General features: G+C 38.7%; 3 protein-coding genes across 4 annotated transcripts in view; 2 read left to right on the top strand and 1 right to left on the bottom strand.

Annotated features, from left to right (window-relative positions):
• LOC117156084 (uncharacterized) overlaps nucleotides 1–10,063 on the top strand; it is a 69,738-nt gene extending 59,675 nt beyond the window's left edge. For both annotated transcript variants that reach the window (XM_076618771.1, XM_033332797.2), the window contains exons 2-4: nucleotides 7,864–8,046; nucleotides 8,651–8,915; nucleotides 9,057–10,063. In XM_076618771.1, coding sequence (XP_076474886.1) covers nucleotides 7,864–8,046; nucleotides 8,651–8,915; nucleotides 9,057–9,082 — 474 coding nt within the window. In that variant the 3' untranslated portion in view covers nucleotides 9,083–10,063. The remainder of the gene's footprint in view (nucleotides 1–7,863; nucleotides 8,047–8,650; nucleotides 8,916–9,056) is intronic.
• Nucleotides 1–11,551, bottom strand: part of nudC (nuclear distribution C, dynein complex regulator) — a 103,004-nt gene extending 91,453 nt beyond the window's left edge. The window contains exons 1-4 of the mRNA XM_033332796.2: nucleotides 11,363–11,551; nucleotides 11,180–11,257; nucleotides 10,850–11,068; nucleotides 10,554–10,772 (exon numbers count right to left, since the gene is read on the bottom strand). Of these exons, the coding sequence (XP_033188687.1) occupies nucleotides 10,554–10,772; nucleotides 10,850–11,068; nucleotides 11,180–11,257; nucleotides 11,363–11,437 (591 nt within the window). The 5' untranslated portion in view covers nucleotides 11,438–11,551. The remainder of the gene's footprint in view (nucleotides 1–10,553; nucleotides 10,773–10,849; nucleotides 11,069–11,179; nucleotides 11,258–11,362) is intronic.
• An 870-nt stretch (nucleotides 11,552–12,421) lies between these two features.
• LOC117156160 (sperm-tail PG-rich repeat-containing protein 2) lies at nucleotides 12,422–17,440 on the top strand. Its single transcript, XM_076618691.1, has 10 exons — nucleotides 12,422–12,533; nucleotides 12,602–12,724; nucleotides 12,824–12,948; nucleotides 13,052–13,150; nucleotides 13,305–13,526; nucleotides 13,647–13,763; nucleotides 13,830–13,977; nucleotides 14,127–14,359; nucleotides 16,872–17,022; nucleotides 17,274–17,440. The coding sequence occupies exons 1-10, from the start codon at nucleotides 12,422–12,424 to the stop codon at nucleotides 17,438–17,440; spliced, it is 1,497 nt and encodes a 498-aa protein (XP_076474806.1).
• The last annotated feature ends 1,197 nt before the right edge of the window (nucleotides 17,441–18,637 follow it).

The following is an 18,637-nucleotide window of genomic DNA, read 5'->3' as shown; positions in this document are numbered from 1 at the left end:
AATAATTAAATATAAGGAGAAATGTTCTATAGCCACAGGTTACAAAATTAACCCTGAAAGAAATACAAGTATTTTATGTATGTCAATGTAGAGTTCAAGATGATTGAGAAACAATCCAGCATATATTGGAAACTTTCCAAAATGTTTGCAATTCCTTTCAGCGAGAAATGTCAAATGTGCAACGCAATGAATAGAGCGTAAAGAGGAACGTTCTTTTCTCTAAAAAAAATTGCGATAAAAGTCTAACTAGAAATAAATAACTATCTTGACTTCCGAAATAGGCATACGCATCTATACAAGGTATAAAATCGGAGGATGATTTAATTGTTTGTAACCTGGAAAATGAGCCTTAAACGACATTTTTGTACAAGAACTTTTTTCACTGTCACGAGACATTGACATTTAATCGGTATATTATGTTATCTTTAAATTATTAGACTCTTTACTCTATTAAACACTGAATTTGCTGGAACGACTGCAACAAATATCCCATAACGAGATCAAAGGCGCTCAGTCATGCGTGTAATTATAATAATGACAGGTGTATCTGATTTCGATTGATCGACCTATTTTCGATCGGTTTGGTATCTGTTAATTGGCAATCAAAGCGACCTCGTGGAAGGAGGAAGGTCAGAAGAACGCTTTAGATCTCACTAAACGATTCTTGTTACACTTTTCACGCTTCTCCGAGACACGAGGACAAATCGTAAAAACTACTTGGGACATAGAACAGAGACCTTGTCATCACGGAAACGACCTGAAACCGGCGATACCTGTACGATGTTCGGAACTAATTACGTCCGGGATCATTAAAATCGTTTGAAAGCCATCCCCGTAACATTGCACCAATGAATATAGTGAATATAAGCGACGAAATAATTACTTCGCGATCGCTATTCCATCTAGATAGCCGCCAAGGCTATTAAGCAGGCTCGCTAGAAATCGGTGTAGAAGCTTCTTCCACTCGTCGATCATTTTAATTCTCGGATCATTTCGCGTCAAACATTTCACTTTGAATTCATTGGTTCGCTAGGAAAGTGATACAATTATTGCGAGAAGATTTTTTTGAAGAAGTCGGTTTGAAATGGAAAGTTGTTAATTACCCAACTATTTAGCAATGGTTAGCAAACTATTTTAGCAAAAAATTCGTTTCCTTTTACAATTTATAATTTCATTTTTTTAATAATTATATAAATTCAATGAATTCTATCAGTTTTAAACTGCAAGAAGTATTTGCACCACGTTTCTATTAATCTCATTAATTTAATGAGCTTATTATTACATAAATTGTAATATTTATTAGAGCCTATTAACATGATGGATAATTGACTGACTATTTAAATGCTTCCACAGCCAGTTCTTGCAAATATCTCCGGATATATCACTCTTCTATCAAACCGATAATACACGGAATTCAATACGGTCTCGTTAACGAAGTCTCTAGAATCTATTCTAAATCCCGTATATTATTCGCCATGAATCTTCGTCTTCGCTGTGCACGACAGGAGGCGCGCAACGATTTCACAGACGGTAGAATCTCCCTTCGTAACGCTCGCTCGAGCTCTTTCATAATCCACGAGATGCCCGCGTTCTGTCTAGTTTAGAGCCAACAGACACACGGAGTCTCAAGGACGAGAATGTTCGACCACTGCAAATGATTTGATGGAAATATCGAAAGTCAATGCGTATCTCCAATATCGATGAGCAGATTATCATACCAAATATCAAAGATCGCGATACAGTGAGGGCAGCGACCTCTGTCCTTTTTTTCATTCGACTTCGCCGTTGTGACTTCTCTTTTCTATTGGAAGAACCGCCGTGGATCTCGTGGTAAACAAAGTGAAGCATCGTGCAATAGTCGATGTAATGAGCCCAGCTCGCGAGTTGCAAAATATGTAGACGATCGTGGCAAACGGGCCTTAGATTTATGTTTTCTGTGAGGCAACGCGGCGCGAGATCGGCGTGAAAATGGGCCGCGCTCGAAGACGCCGTCGCGGATGGAAATGAGACCATGTCGAAACTTGTGTATTATTAAAATTATTACCTCCCTAGGTGATCTTTATAGTGGCAAATAATAGGTTGTCGGCTGGGCTGTTTTTCCGATAGGAATACGAGTTCTGAGTTTCCCTTTTTTAGTTCTTTAACGACATAAGGAACCCTATTTTAATTTCGTTCACCTTAAGAAAGAATGTTGAAATGATTAATTGGTTACGAGATGATTGAATTGCAGTGCAGATGTGTCTTAGGCCATTTCAACTAGTAATCTCATAATGATCTCAAAACGATCGTACTTCCAAGAAATATTTTCACATTGTGTGTTTAGATATTCCATTTGTGCTAATACCAACTTCTAAATTGCGAGGAGCGTAAAGGTAAACTAATATGCAAAGGGTAACAGATCCAGGTCTTCGTAATTTCCTCACTACGAAACATGGAGATGTTTAAATGTCACGTAACGTTCTAACAGCATAATCGTAACGTAACACTTAGCTCACCTGGTGACACGTAACGTGCTCGTAAATACATACGTATTAAAGAGCAATAGAAACTGCTTTAAACAGGTCGCTGTGATTTGGTTAATAACAGCATTTACGAAAATTTAAAGGTATATTGAAGAAATGACCGATAATTATCGAAAGTTGTCGAGTCAAATATTATATTCTTTCGTTAATAACAAACTTTCTATTCGTTTGTTTATCAACTGTATAGACAATTTGTTGAGATACCTCTATCATTATAAATAATAATAATTCTCTCAAGAAATATCAAACTGGAAAATACTAAATGTCAGAATAAGATTTCGATGAATAGCGAAAAAAAAATGAAGAACAGTTTAATTTTATTACCAGATATATTATACAAAATATTCAAGTTTGAATTCATCGAGGGTGAACGAGCGGAGGTGCAATGTGAAATCCGGTTCGCCCGATCGTAGGTGTCGAATAGAAGAAACAAGCTCATTCTATGCTCAGCAAAGCCGAAATGACTCAACATATTCATGAGTGCGTATTTTATTGAAATTCCTTGTAAATATCGTGCCTTTTCGTGGAATTAGCGGTATGTTCTTATAAATTGTCAAACAACAACGCTTTCTTTCGCTCTGAAACGTAAATATCCAACGTTGGGAATCCCGGGTGATTACGGAACTACTTTTAATAAACCGGGTTGTCGACTTTGAGTTTATAAAAATTTGCTCCAAAAAATGTTTATGTCTTTCCATAACGGGAAAAAGGTAGAAATAATCGAACTAGATCTCAGGATATCATAAAATACGTGGCGTTATAGAAACCTGGCTTGTAAAATTCTTTATTTCCTTCTTAATTGTCCCTGTTTTAATTACGTTATATAAATTTGACATGTAAATTCCATTATTATTACTAGTGATTTAATCTCTGTAAAAAAAATTTCCTATCTAGCCTTCCATTCTACATTCTCTGTATTTTTTTATTATCTATCTAATTATTCCTGTCTTAATAACATTATATAAATTTATCACACGAATACCGACACCTATTATTACCAAATATTCCATCGTTACAAAAAAATGAAGAAAGTTATAACTTTTATTTTCCATCTAATCCCTCATATTATTTCTACTATTCTACCATTTTCGTCATAATTATCTCTATCTTAATTAAATCGTATAAATTCATCGTGCGAATTCCAGTATCATCACCGAATGACCAATTGCTCCGAAAATGAAAAAGAAACAATGTCTAAAGCCAGATGGCTTGAAACTTCAAGAACGGCCATTCCTAAACCGATTCGTTCCTCTTCCTCGAGTTTCACCGATGCGATCTGCTCGCTCGCGAAAGCGATCTGCCACGGGATGAACAAGGTCAAACCACGGAATCTGTTATCGCTACCTTGTAACATATATCTTTTTATGATCGTTCACGCATCCGCGTGCGACGCTCATTAGACGCCAACTTCTCTACCCGTTCGCGGTATCGGTAACGAGAAAACGTACCTCGAGGTATCGACTGACGTGGCGCTCCTGGATGATGATCCTCGACCTGCACAGCTCGCGTTCGTACAACCGGTTAACGAATATTCAAGCGATATTCCAAGACCAGTGTTAAATTCCAACCGAGTCACTGGCTTCTTGGCGGACGTATTTTTTGTGTAGCCGACAAGAGCCGGGAGAAACAAAACGTTTCCGAGGAAGCAATAAAAAGCACTGACTCCTTAATGTTCTATCAGAGTCTTCTCAAAATCGAAGAATGTCTTAAGGTTACTTAAAGATTAGGCAAATGAATTCTTCAAAAGAGGGGAACACGAGATGAGAGGGAACAAAGATCGATGACCGAATATATTCTGCCCTTGAAACGAGATAATTCGTTTTAACGTTTCTTTGAAAATATTTGCCGACCGTTTAGCCATTCTAGTAATGTTAAACAGTTATAATTAGTTTATAAAGATAATGACTTCGGAATATATTAACAACGGTCCGAGCTACGAGAAACCTAGACAACAGGTTTAGTAGAGAACCACGCATGATCAGCAATTATATTACTTTGCCATCAAATTATAATTATTGTCACTTTTGTGTGCTTAAGAAAATAGGTTACGCCTCTTCTCCTTCCACTGAAATACCAAGACTACTTTACGAAACACATTAATCAAAAAATGTGACATCAGATAAAGAAGAGTGGGGAATACCCAGAACTCAAACTCACATTCCTCGGAAGACGTTAAAACTCGAACTCACATTCCTCAGAAGACGTTAAAACTCAAATCACCGAACGTATATAATACGATAAAAATATACTTTAATATATTGATATATCAAAATATTTTAACATGTTGCGATCAAGAAATCATCCCCATTTCGAATATTTATTTATTCGAAGATATTTACAACTTATCTTAAAGATCCTCCCCTGACCGGTCGTTACTTTTCACTACAACGATACTCTCTGTCAATGTTAATCGTTCTTGATACATGAAGAGGACGATTAATCAAAATCGTTCAACCCCTCGAGATGATACAGAAACAACGATGGGAGAACGAAAAAAGAGTGGCGAGTTTCAGAGTGTCGCGTTACCCGGTCCCAGCACAGGTGCAGCGCTTCGAGGCTGACCAGTGTATTGAATTCCACAAAAATTCTTAACGACGCCTCTCTTTGAGCGTCGCCCAGGCCATTCTCTCTGTCTTGGTCTCGGTTCCCGCTCGGGTGCACGGGTTTTTCTTCTTGCTCCGGCTCGAGTATCCGACTCTTTTGCCTCTCGCATCGTCTCGAAAAATTTCGAGATATACCAGCTCGGCAACGAATACCTGTCACCGAGAACGCGCCGTCGGGTATCGAGATTCAGTTATGAAACTTCGATTCCGACAAATACGGCGCCATTCTCCTCCATTGTCTAGGAGCTTTGCGCAATTTCACTCGTATCTTTTCATTCCAGCCTATGTAATTTCGCCAACGAATGTCTTTCAAGTATCTTCTATAGCGATTTATACGATATGTCGTATTAATTGTTAGGTCCATGTTTTGGTATCTTGCACTCTGACGATTTCTTGATACAATCGATCAGTGATCTCAGTAGTCCTTTGCAGTGAAATTTTTCGAAAGCAGAAAGTTATATTTCGAAATGTTCATTGACAACGTTAACGATACAGTGGTCATCTTCCTTTTATATCAGCGAGAACAATTTGCAAAATGTCAATGTTGCTAAAGAGATATCAGTAGATTATTCAGAGTTAAAATGGAGGATTCAAAGTTGCTTGACTTGATTATTGCAGTAAGTTTAATCCTAATAGCTTTATTCTGTGTTGATAATTCACGAATAATATCGTATCAGTGATCTTTTATCAAGTTTCCTATTCTACCTTTATAAAAATCGCATTGTTTTAAACAGGATCCTCAAACTTGTAGAGCGATCTAGTAGTATAATTCTCCAATTATATCATCGGCTGAAGAAACTATTATCTTTGTCAAATAATAGAACTGTAATTCTGACCTAACACAAAATGTCCCTCAAATCATTTAAGACAAAACTAATCCTTGTAAATCATGTAACATATGCATCTCCGACTGAATCAATCTCTTAAAGACCTAACAATGGAATGAACAAGAGACTCCAAGACTAAAAATACCAGGTGGTCGGTGCTCCGGCGAGTCCCGGAAGATCCGCGAGGCACCGGCGGCAAAAATGCGGTGCAAGGCTGCTTCCACGTTATTTTCTGAATCGGCCACGCCCGACAGGACGCATAAATCGTGGGTCGGCTCGCGTTCCATTAGAGACTCGATACTTCGAACCGTATCCGAGTGAAAAAGCGACTCGAAAAAAGAAGCAAGCCGAGTTCGGACCTTGGGCGGTGGCCAGTGTGCGGCGAAGGTAGGCCACAGGTTCGGTGCGAAACGCGGCTGATTTACGTGCGAAAATGGCCAATTAACTGGCGTAATCGACGTGCGTACGCACGAGCCGAGCCAACGGGCCAAGCCAGTGTCAAAGTCGCGGAAATGCTCGCGCTGCTATCCCCGGCTTGGCCCTGAAAACGTTTCGCGGCCGTACACCTCCAGGCATGCTTCAAGAGTCGAGGAAACACACGACGACACGACGAGACAACGACGAAGACGACCAAGATGCGACCAGAGAATTACATTCGAAGCAACGAGCTGCACAGAGGAATTCGAGAGTACCAGCGTTGTGCAACGATCAAACCGGAATATCGGGAGCTTGGTCCCCCGAAAATCTTCCTTCGAGCTCCGAGTGGTAGCGCAATCGAGGACTCGTTCGGCTCTGAACGTTGCTCCATTGCAAAGTGCATCATTTTTGTTCGAAATGAGAGTATTATAGATGATGGCGTTTAATATTATTTGGTATACTCAGTAATAGTTTGTTAAAATGACCAAAACTCGAACTGGGATATGCGAGGAGCTGAAGTCTCTTGGTGACCTTCTGAAGAAACTCATAATGCTACTAAGTTATTGACCGACTAAATCATATTTGGCACACAACAAATACGATGGTGTGTAAATCCTTCTTGTTAGTCAGGTGATTGTAGAAAAGAACACATAAGATGACGTGAATGAGGGTTTGAAGAGCATAGGGGTAAATTAGAGTTTGAAAGCCGCAAGGATAAATAAAAGTCCAAAGAACAGAATAAAGATGAAGATTCAGTATAGAAAAAAAAAATTCTAGAAGGTATATGTCTGTTGTGAGGAAAATATTACAGAAAGATTACTCGTTCTAAGAACCATTCCTCGATAACCACTCCTCTTCTATTCTCTTCTCTCGTTTGAAGTGAACTCGATCGAAGCGAAGAGTGTACGATTTAGTTAGGTCGCGGTACATCATCCCCGCTGGTATTTCGATGCGGTGAAACGCGCGATACGGATACCCGCAGATGGGACCGAGCTAGAACAATAAGCCATTGCGACAGCCTTTCGAAAACAACGTTCTTTGGTATGTAAAACTTGCTTATGACGCGAACACAAGGAAACAAGCGAATGAATACAATACTTGGTTAACGAGAAAGTCTATGTGTCCAAAGTTCCCAATTGTTTCGTCGGTTAATTAGTATATCATCGACGTACAATTTACACGACTGTAAAATAGAATCGTATTAGTAAAAAAGACTAGATACATTTGCAAAGAACGTTCGCTCAGGATATAATACAGCAGGTTTAAACAGCTATTTAATCTGCTGATTGGTCAATCGAATCGGACCACGAGCCTGTTCGTCGAACAGATGAAACTCAGATAACGTGGTGGATACATATAGAGTAATGTTCTGTTGGCGTGAGATAAACAACACGCGGTTGCAGGTGGAGGACATGCGGGCGAGGCAGAAGCGTAATCGCCGCGACATTATCGCTTATGCAATCAAAGCTTCACGTCGATTTACGTTGCTTTCAGATCGAGGCGACGGCGGCTACGACAGCAGTAGCGGGCAGCCCGCTTTCCTGGCACATCCCAAGGCCGTCCTTGGTGGGACGAAGCGAGAGGGATAGCGAAAATGGTAGCTGGGCTCATCATCTGCACCCAAACTCGCCATCCAGAGGATCCACCTCGTCGCAAGGATCCACTGCCAGTACACACGTAAGCGTGCATCGATAGATCATGTATTTGGAGTTTAGAAGAAGTTGAAGAACGTAAATGAAAAGCTAGTTGAAATTAATTCTTGGTACCTTAAAAATTATAAAGTAAATGTAACACATCTATGACTACAATTAGACTTATTTGATGAGTGAAGATTTATAGCAAATAATATTCATAATTCTTAGTCAGAGTCACTGGAAAAACAGTTATGAGAAAATAAGATAATATAAACTGATACAATTATGAGGAAAAACATGAGATCCTTTGAAGGAATATTGAGCACCCTACCTTGATATTTTGACGGTTAAATTATCCCATTGTAAAAGAATTCAGAAATCCTAATAAATGTTAGAAAGAAGTACAATTAGTATAATCAATAAATGTAACCATTGAAGCTAAACAAATAAATGAAAAGATTAGGTATCAGAAGTCTCGAGGTTTAAGAAGCCATAACAACCCCACAAAATTAAATTAATATAATCAATAAATCTAATGAATCATTAAGTGTAAGACTAATCATTCAGGAGACTGAAATTAACCAATTATTCAATTTCAAGTAGAAAGTTCAATAACCGAGCGATTAAATAACATTCTTGTATTACAGAGTGCCGCATCGGGTACGTTACTTCTGACAGCCGCTAACCTAGCCAATCTCGCGGCGATTCATCCGCCTACGGTGACGGCGCCGAAACAGATGGACACCGCATCGGTTGCGAGCAGCACTCACTTCACCGTAGTGAACGGCCTAGGCAGACCGACGACCGTTTACAGGAAGTCCTGCTGCGCGAGAAATCAGCTCACCGTGCTCGTCTGCACGATGAGCTTTCTATTCATGGTCGGCCTGCTTCTCGGGATTCTCTACATGGAAAGTGAGTACTACTCGTAGTGATGTTAATTGATTCAAAAGCTCCACTTCAGAGGCTCTTCAATCTTTTAACAATGCTACCCATACCGAATGTTTTAAAGTCTAGTCTCCACCAGTCTCCGGTGCTTTTTGCTTCTGATTACAGTGAGAATTCGCGACAAGTACCACTAGGCCTATAAAAATTGGCGAATGCAGCGATCGTGGGATCATCCTGTAGAAGACTATGCTAACGACGAGACAAAAGAGTGCAAACTGCGAGTCAACATTGAAGAATGGAATCAGGGATGTATCGATCTCTGCGAATCATTTGATATTAAGATTGTCGATTACAATCGATGGAATTATTCGTATTTATAATGTATATGTATATTATCACTTAGAGTGTTAGGACAACTCGATTAGACGTTCTCGGTCAGAGACAAAGTTTCAAAGGCTGTATTGCACCGTATTTGACGTGCGGTACGTGAAAACTCAGTAATTACATTCATGTAATGAGCTAGCTTTAGGTAAGGCCGTATAAATAGCACGAATGCGATCCTAACTCCTAAATTGAGCCACTCGATTATCTGGCGAGGAGGCCGATCCGCGTCCTTCGAAATTCGATCAATATTTCTTCTACTATCCTTCCCTTTCTATAATTAAGATCAGACGATAACGTATTAAATAAAATGTACGAATCATCATTTCTTTGAATCGATTTGTGAAAATTATTAATTTAAATTAAATTTAAATTAAGATGTTTCTGAAATGTAAATTTCTGATTTAAATCTAATTTAAATTAGATTTAAGGACGATAAGATTGTAAAAGGAAAATATTAATTGTAAGCTGGACAAGTCGTCGTCCAGCGAAACATTTAGTAAGTCATACGCACAAGTATTTCTTCGATTAACGTTGACGGTTCGGAACAATCGACGAGATGGGAGTAAGATAAGCGGATATGTGTTAATTTTTAGGGGTCGTTATTTAATTGTTACTAACAGAAAGAACGCTTGAATCAAACCTGGATTCCGCATGCCAGGGTGTCGTGTTCCAGGGAATGTACGGAAAAGCAATGAGCAGCGATCGTGTCGATCGCTGACCCGAAACTGTGATATTACTTGCGTATTAATTAATCGTCGATTCAACAAGAAACTGTCGAACCATGAAGAAAATCAGGATGTGTTTTATTTCACCCCTGTCCCTTCTATCCTCCTAATATTATTATATATTGCGATACTCTATTTGCTTCTTCTCTTTTACTTAAAAAACAAATATATGTAGAAAGATATTTCTAACAATGATAGACGAAAAAAAAGTACTTTCTAAGACTGCATAATGCATTATTGTTTAGTTACTATCGTATCGTTAGATATTCGAAAAAGTTCTGTTCTAAAAACATACGGTAAAATATAAAAAAAATAAATTAGAGCATTTTATATTTTACGACTTTTTCCGGAGTTAAACGTGATAATCTTTAAGAAAATAGAAGGTTATCCTACGAAATGGTATTAACAAATACATTACATAATCCTAAATATAAGAGATTACAAGATTGACTTCCTTTATACTGTGTATTAATAAACATTCTGCCATTTTGATGTCAAAAAAATATTTCAGAGAATAAGAAATCGAAAATTTATTTACATGCATGATATTACTTACCTCCAAATCCTGAAGTGTCTGAGTCCATCTGTAATTGGGCAAGTCTGCGCCATTTCCACTATTAGGCCGAAGTTTGTTCTTTTCCTTCTCATCTTCTTCCTCATCTTCTATTTCCTCATTTTTACCATTATGCGCATTATCACTATTATGCTCATTATTATCATTATGCGCATTATCACCACTTGGACCAGGAACAGCAAGTGATTCTTTTGCCGATTTCTGTAACCAGAACCGCAGAGTGTAATCAAAATAATTTCTTTAATATAACCTCAATTTTGCTAATCATAATTGCATACCTTATTGTCTATCTCTTCTTGTAACTTAACAGCCTGTTCATCAGTCAGTTCGACAATCTTTGACTCTGAGTAGAACTTTTCCTCCTTAGCCTTTTCTTCTTTCTTTCTCTTTTCTATTCTTTCTTTGCGACGTCTCTCTTGCTCTGCACGCTCTGCCTTTTCACCAGCTGCTTTGGTAACAGCCGTAGCTTCGTGCTTCTTAAATTTACTCATAACAAGCTACAGTCAAATACAAAGATCGTAATGTGAATTATAAAATCCACAAGAAGTGATGAAATCATTTACAACATCACACGACATTGTTTAAAGTCATAGACGAAGAACAATTACCTTCTCTGCAGCTCCTTCCCCTCCTCCCGTGTAGAAATCCGTTTTCCTCGCAAGAAAACTGAAGATTGTGTCTAGGAGCTACAAAGTAAACGGTATTTCATTAATAATGGGAAAGTTATTTTAAAAATAATGATGTTTCTCCAAGTGAGACATAACCTAAGCTGGCGACGAAACAAGACTCACCTCTTGCACACCGCCTTCGTGTTGCTGAGCCATAGCCAGCAACATTCCATCGAATTTCTCCTCCTTCTTTGTCATTTTTCTTCAAGATTAGAAGAATATTTAATTAATATCAACGAACAAATCACACGAAACGTCTACTGACGTTGAAAACCAACGAACTTCGTTACCACGTTTTAATGAGAAACATCTCGAATTATCGACCAAACATAATTTTGAACGGTACACGTGACGCTCTCTAGCGTAGAATGCTGGTATTAAAGGGAATGCGTCGTTGTCCAATGATCTATGGGTCATTTAGTTCTGTGTATCGATAAGATGCAACCTTTTTCTACAGTAAATTAAAGAATTAATATAACTAATTATTATAAAAAATATATCTCCTTCGACGAAACTCAGATGAATTAAGTAATTTACATATATGAAGCAAAAATTTCAAGTTTAATATTATTCGAAAGGAACTGGGTTTTTAAAAAAGAAATCGATGTTATATGGAATGACAATTCCTTATGATCGCTGATACGCAACATTCCTTGAATGATGCAATATAAGAGATATAACTTGCAAAACACTCAAGTCGTTCATCGTAGAACCCTTCACTTTCATTGCAAGCGCGCCCGCGAATCGTTTTCAATTTGATGCAAACGATAATCTCTTACTTCGGCGTCAAAACGTTAATGGGTTTCGCGTAACGAGAACGAAATTATTAACTGACCTGACCGAAAATTTATGCAAGGCGAACGTTGTAAAAAAGTAGGTTAAAGAAGTGAAAACAGCGTCCTTCGGGCGCGAATACATCGTCCGTTACAATTATTGCAAACAAATATAATGTTTCTTGCACCAAGATGATTCATTAGCGAAAGCAAGTGGATCTTTAAAATATGTGGAATTCTTGACGGAGTAAAATGAATAATCGGACTCCATTAGAGAATTAAAAATTTCGATTGACTGGATTCGATCGACTTTCAGCGCAGTTCATACGCGTTCCACACGTGCAGCTAATTAGGTTACAATTTCTACTTCATCATCGCTGTATATATTTTTTCTTAAAGTTATGAGGGAATGGCACACGATAGAACAAAAAGATTTCCAAAATTAATTACTCAGACACCGCCTAAAATTGGACCTGGAACTTACGATGTATCGGACTTGCCAGAGCCTAAAAGGCATCTTGGTACTATAATTAAAAGTAATTCACGGTGTTTCAAAATCCTAAGTTATGACATGAAATTATTTCCACAGCTGATTGCTATCCCTTTCTCTCTGGATCAAAAAGGAGAACTATTGCTATATCGAGAGATGCCGAACGATTACCAGGGCCTGGCACGTACAATATAAAAGAACCTCAACGACATATACCAGAACGTAGTTTCTAAAAATTAAATCTATCGAGATTGAATTCAGCTAAGTCTTTGTGATGAAAGAATGATAAATTACAGGGCGGAGTCAGCATCGATTTTACAGATGCTAGATTTAAGGAAAAGATACCCGAAGGACCAGGTCCAGTGGATTATCACGTAGCTACAGATTTAATTAAGTCACGAAAAATAAGATGTCATCCTGGCACCTGGAGAGGACCTGCAGGAAAAGTAACATATTTATTTAGTTTCTAAACTTGTGTATCTTTGTATGTCTTGTGCATTGTGAATCTTGTGTATTGTGTATTCACTTTATTTTGATAATAAATTGCAGCTATGGCTAACTCGACCTCCTCGTTCGATTATTCCAAATCCTACATCAATTCCAGACAAAAATTACACGGCGTACAGTATCAACGAAAATGGAAGCTTAGTAAAGAACCCTCCCTTCAGAAAAAAAACAACTTTTTTTTACAACGTCCCACGAGGAGTAAGAATCTCTGTATTTTCCTTTACAAGTTAACGAGCCAAATAAAGCAATTTGTAGAATAAAAAAAATATTCAAAAAGAAAATATATAATTTTTAGGAAACAAATGCCACCACATTGCTCTACAAAGGAAACTTTTGGAGCAGAATGACAGGGAGAATCGAGCTTCCGCCCTCACTGACACCAGGCCCTGGAGATTACGAACACGAAGCGAAGAAAACAGCCGCGCAAGCACAAGATGAAAAAGTAAGAGAAGCGAAGAGGATGAGTTCTTGGCAGCCTCGTTTCCTTGATACAATGTGCAGAAAAAAAGCCCGAGAGGTAATATCATATGAACATAAAATTATATTGAAGTATGTTTTTGAAATACTTCGCCAATTGTGATGTTTGGAGTACACTTTTATAGAATTTTAATTTTATAGAATTTTCAAATAAATATAGAATTTTCCAGCCCCAAATGCGTATAACGTAAAGGGCAATTTCGAGAAATTCTTCAAGATCGATTGCAAGTGTGACCCTTATGTCACAGAACCACCCCCTTTTGGACAAACTGCTAAGGTTCGTTTTTTGGAAACAATTTTATCAGAAGATTTTCGAGTTATAGAAATGTATACTTTATTACAGAGATTCGAAGATAAAGCGGAATCAAATGTACCTGGTCCAGGTAAATACGATTCTCCTGTTCGAATAAAATGTACAGGCTCCATTTACCCTGCGCCATTTGGCACCTGTGTTGGTCGTTTTCCAAAAATTTCTGACGACACTGGGCCAGGTAAAACATTTTTCCATTAAAAAAGTTATTCATTGTTATTTATTCATTATTATAAAATTTATTTATTATTATTATTTCTGTTATGTTCTCGACTCAGTCACTCGTCGAAATTGTTAGCATCTTATCGAGGAAGCGCGTTTCTGTTTTAGGACCCAGCGATTACCATTCGAAAGTCGGTAACTTGGCATACGAGTCAGAGAAGCGTTACCGGTACGCTTATTTAAGACAGCTGCAGCCACGGATTTATCTCGAGACAATTTCCTATCCAAACGAAGAGGATTATAATAATGCGTGTTCTCCAGAGAAAACTGAAGAAAAGAAGAGTGCTGTTTATCATGCTGCTTTCAAATCTAAAACACAGAGATTCCCTAAAATCGAAAAGGTAAAGATTCTCTATTTTCTAAGTCTTACTAACTTCATCCGTTAATATAACTCGTAACAAAGTAGTTACACAATGATAATTACAAAACTATGACAATCGTGAAAGAAACTCAATGAATAGTATCATATTGAATCTAAACCAAACGATGTCAGATCTACTCAACGCGACAGCAAACACAGATGTCACCACCATTACATTCGCTCAGCCAAACCACGTGAACTGGCAAAACCAAATTCCCCAAACAATTATAATATTAAAAAATACTCAACAACACCTACTAAACCGACATCCTTCTTCATAAACCGTCCCCAATCATCTCTAAGAAAAAAATGAACAAAAGGAGAAACCAACAACCCTTCCAAGAAACTCTACCATAACTCACCCTCCACCCACGTGTCGTCGCCTTCGAAAAAGAAGACCAAAACTCCCTTTATCAAAGTTGAGTCAGACATCAGAAAGGACCAAGCACTTTCAGATTGAAAATGTTAACCAGGAACGGAGCAATTGCTTTAATGAGATCGTGGTGTGCGCTTCGAGAGCGAATAGTCACAATAAGTCTGCGGTCAGACCAAATTCAGGGGATTCTTTCGTTCGTTGCCGGAAATCCATGAACCAGCCAAGGTCCAGGTAATCCTCGAAGCGCAAGGTAATCAGGAGAGGTCGAGGTGAAATTAATGGCGGTGGATCGAAGCGATGCATCTGTACCCGGGGCGGTTCGAGACCAGGATCCAATTTGCCCGTTAATCGAGAGACCGTCGAATGCTGGTACGACGGTGTAGCCGCAGATAGGCCAAGATAGGACGGGACATAGCCGGAACAACGCGTGTTCCTGCCTCTGTCGCAACCGTCTCCTTTGAAGTAGCCGCGTTCCTCCACACTGAAAGGTGGAATCCTTCTGTGAGCCTCGCCTTTTGAGCGGCACGAAGTTCGCGTTTGACAAGTTGACACGCAGAAATTTCATTAAACATCGTTTTTCGGAGCCACTATGCGCTCGGATCGAAGAAGTAGCTTGCGGTTTCCGGTCCGTCCACTTGGCTCGCAATTACGTTTAGAGGAAGTATCGGACTGAGATTAGAATCTCCACGATCGCACCTGCAAATTCGTGGAATTTAACGAGATACAAAGAGCGATACGAAGAACAATACTGCCGATAATTTTCTTTCATTTATTTATTTTTTATATTTGATAGAACAATCAAGTCCACTATATAAAAAAACTTTTCAACATTTTTTTTTGACATGCGAAGATTTATGTTATGTGTGGATGTATCTATAGGACCTAACAACCTCACGATCAAATCTTATGAATATCACGTAAAGAGTTACACGAAAACTTATTTATTCTTAATTTATAATGATCGAAAGGGATGGTTGATGTGATGAAAAGGAAATAATTATTTTAGTAATTAAATTACTGAACTTATTATCATAATATTGAATTTATGGGTTTGTTACAGTTTACTCTTCTAAACGAAGTAATAATTCTTAGGTGTTCTGATAGGTTTTCTAATGATTTTTCACGCTTGCTTCAATTTTTCTAACTGTCCTAATATTCATGGACGAGGGTGTATGTACGCAGTACGCATCATAGTATTCGACAAACAGATCGGAGGAATTTACGCTAAATTTTAATAAATTCCGCGTGAATCTCGATAAAAGTGGATTTTGGAAGGGAAGCAGGTTCGTTTTATACGGACCAGAAGTTATATGTCGCTTTTGTCGTACGAGATTATCGCGACAGGGCGATAAAACGCAGGAAGAAGGTGTCGTCGCGAATTCTTACGATCGTCGGATAAGGATGTCGGAGTGGAAGGAGGGTGACGATGTCGTTGAGATTCAGGGACGACGGTATTTACATAACGTAGGGAAGCGTCGTAACTCGACAGCGGCGGAAATGACGTTCTGCCACACTCTGCAGGTCATTTCCACGTAGAGGCGCGTGGCCGACGTAGCCCAGAGAAATCACTTCCGGCTCGTTGAGCCGGAAATTCGAGCCAATCCCTGGCCTGGTATGTCGACCCACCCTTGAAACGCGGAACGTCGCTAGTATCGACCTTTAGTATTCATTTCTGAATCTCGAGAGATCGTTCGTTGTCGTTCGATCGAATTATCGTGAAGAAGACCGACGGTGCTTAATTGACGAACACTGATCAAATACTGACAGGAAATGAATTTATGCTTGGTGATTCGAGTGTAATCGATTATGGGGCAATGGTAAAGATAACTCGACGAAGAAATGCCAGCTTTCGCGAGCAAATGCCCGTGAAAACCTTTACATTATCGGACGATTATCGGGAAATTCTTCTATTCTATATTTCTGTACCTTTAAAACGAACGATACTTCTGGATGAATTATTGAGAATTGATCTCTTTATACTTATATATATATATATATATGTCCTCCCGTAGATGAAGATGGAATAGCATTCGAAACGATGTGACTTACGTATAAATCTAATCGACACCCTCCCTGATTCCAAAAATCACGGACCCTTATTATTCAATATTTATAGACAGCTCCCGATTCCGGCGCTTACGAGGTCTTAACGGCTTTCAAGGCAAATCGTGATAAATGTGATTTCCTCTGTCCCCGATTAGCTCCTCCCTTCGGGACTCGCAGCAAACGACTGCCGAGAAGTCCGCGTGACATCAAAGATATGCCAGGTATATACGTTAAATCAATGTCAAAAATTCTAGCAAAATTATTTTTAACCCATTAAGAACCAAGTAACAAAACAACGTTCGAAAGTTGTGTAAATTTTACAAACATTACTAAAATATAGTTAGGGAAACGTAAATTATTGTCTTGTCAAGTAACAGAGAAATGTATCGGGATAATAAAATTCATTGGTACTTAATGAGATGACCATTAAATCTATTATTGTGACAAATTACACAAATATAATTTTTACCAGATCCAACCTATTATAACGTGATCACTGATATATCGGAAAATGTGAAGGGTGGTGTGATTCCAGAATCTGAGAAGATTGCAGAATTATCATTCAGTCCGCCACCAACTCGTTACTGCGTAAGTTTTGATCTCTATATCAACGAAACTAACGGTATCGAATTATCGTAGCGTGTAGAAATGAAAACGATCGTCCTGTGGACGATTTCGAGGCCGTTGTTTTCATGGAACGACAACGTAACAACGAAACGAAAATCGAAACGGCGCAGAGGCCGGCGGATGGCTCGCGTATTTTCACGTCGAAATTTCTATTCCGTTCTGTCGGTTCACGTATACGGTATTTACTTTGTTGTCACGGTCCAGGATATTGCGTGCTCGGTGCGCGCGCGGGAATAATACCGGATACTTCAGATGGTGATGTATGAGCCGCGCGTTACGAGATGGTTAGATGGGCCAGCGTCGGTCCGTATTACCTCTGTCCGACGTGGTTCCACCGTGCACGAAGCAGGGTTCGTAAATAGCCCGAATTGAAACGGAAGTCCTTCTTTTTCCCCCGTTGGACGTCTTTCGCGCGCAACCAACCTGCGAGATGAATGTGTCGAGGGAATGGAAGTTCCGTGAATGTAAAGTTTGGAATTGTATCGTGCGCTGCTTGTCTGCCACGTCTTCTTTTAAAGGATAGAAAAATATGTTTCAGGTTCTATATATGTAATACACCTGGTGAGTAATGCAGCGTCTTCAGTTCATATGCTGGCAGACAAAAATTTTGAATCATTTTCTCAGTTTTATTTATCACGTCACGTCACAGCAATAGAGTGATACGAGAATTAATTGAAACATTTGAATGAAATGAACAGTCGCTTTTATGAAATTTTTAATATTTTCAATGGTGCATTAACAACGTAAAGTGCTAAATGTACCAAAAACGTTTAAACAGTTTCCAATGTTTTTATGTTTTAATATGTATATATATTCAAATATAATGTGCGATAGTAAGCGACCGGCTTGACGCTGTAGACAAAACAAAATTTGCATAGCGATCGATATGTTAAATTTGCTGTTCCTCGTTTATAAAATTCAGCTCCGAAAATGATTGTATCGCCTACAGAATAATCCAATAATTTAATTTGATAAAAAGACGCAGTTAATACTACTATCAGAGACTTTATTCTTTCAATGAATATCATCTTACAGATTCATCCTTACCTTTCGTCCTCCATTCTGAAAAAGTCGTTCAACGTCTCTTTGGGCAAACCGAAACTTATCAGAAATTGGACGAAACAGGAGGAAAGAAAGGAAGAACCTCATTGTGTCTGCAGGAGGAAGAAGCTTCGTTGGTTTGCTTCTCCCATACATCGACAGAAAAAG

Source organism: Bombus vancouverensis, chromosome 5 (genome assembly GCF_051014615.1).
Source record: "Bombus vancouverensis nearcticus chromosome 5, iyBomVanc1_principal, whole genome shotgun sequence".
NCBI classification, from domain to species: Eukaryota; Metazoa; Arthropoda; class Insecta; order Hymenoptera; family Apidae; genus Bombus; species Bombus vancouverensis.
The sequence above is the reverse complement of the archived record's forward strand: the minus strand, read 5'-3'. Positions and strand labels throughout refer to the sequence as shown.

Coding starts and splice junctions, on each gene's coding strand:
- LOC117156160 (XM_076618691.1), top strand. CDS start 12,422: ATGGCACACGATAGAACAAAAAGATTTCCAAAATTAATTACTCAGACA. Junction 12,534..12,601: donor AGAGCCTAAAAGGCATCTTG/GTACTATAATTA, acceptor TTATTTCCACAG/CTGATTGCTATCCCTTTCTC. Junction 13,151..13,304: donor TCAACGAAAATGGAAGCTTA/GTAAAGAACCCT, acceptor TATAATTTTTAG/GAAACAAATGCCACCACATT.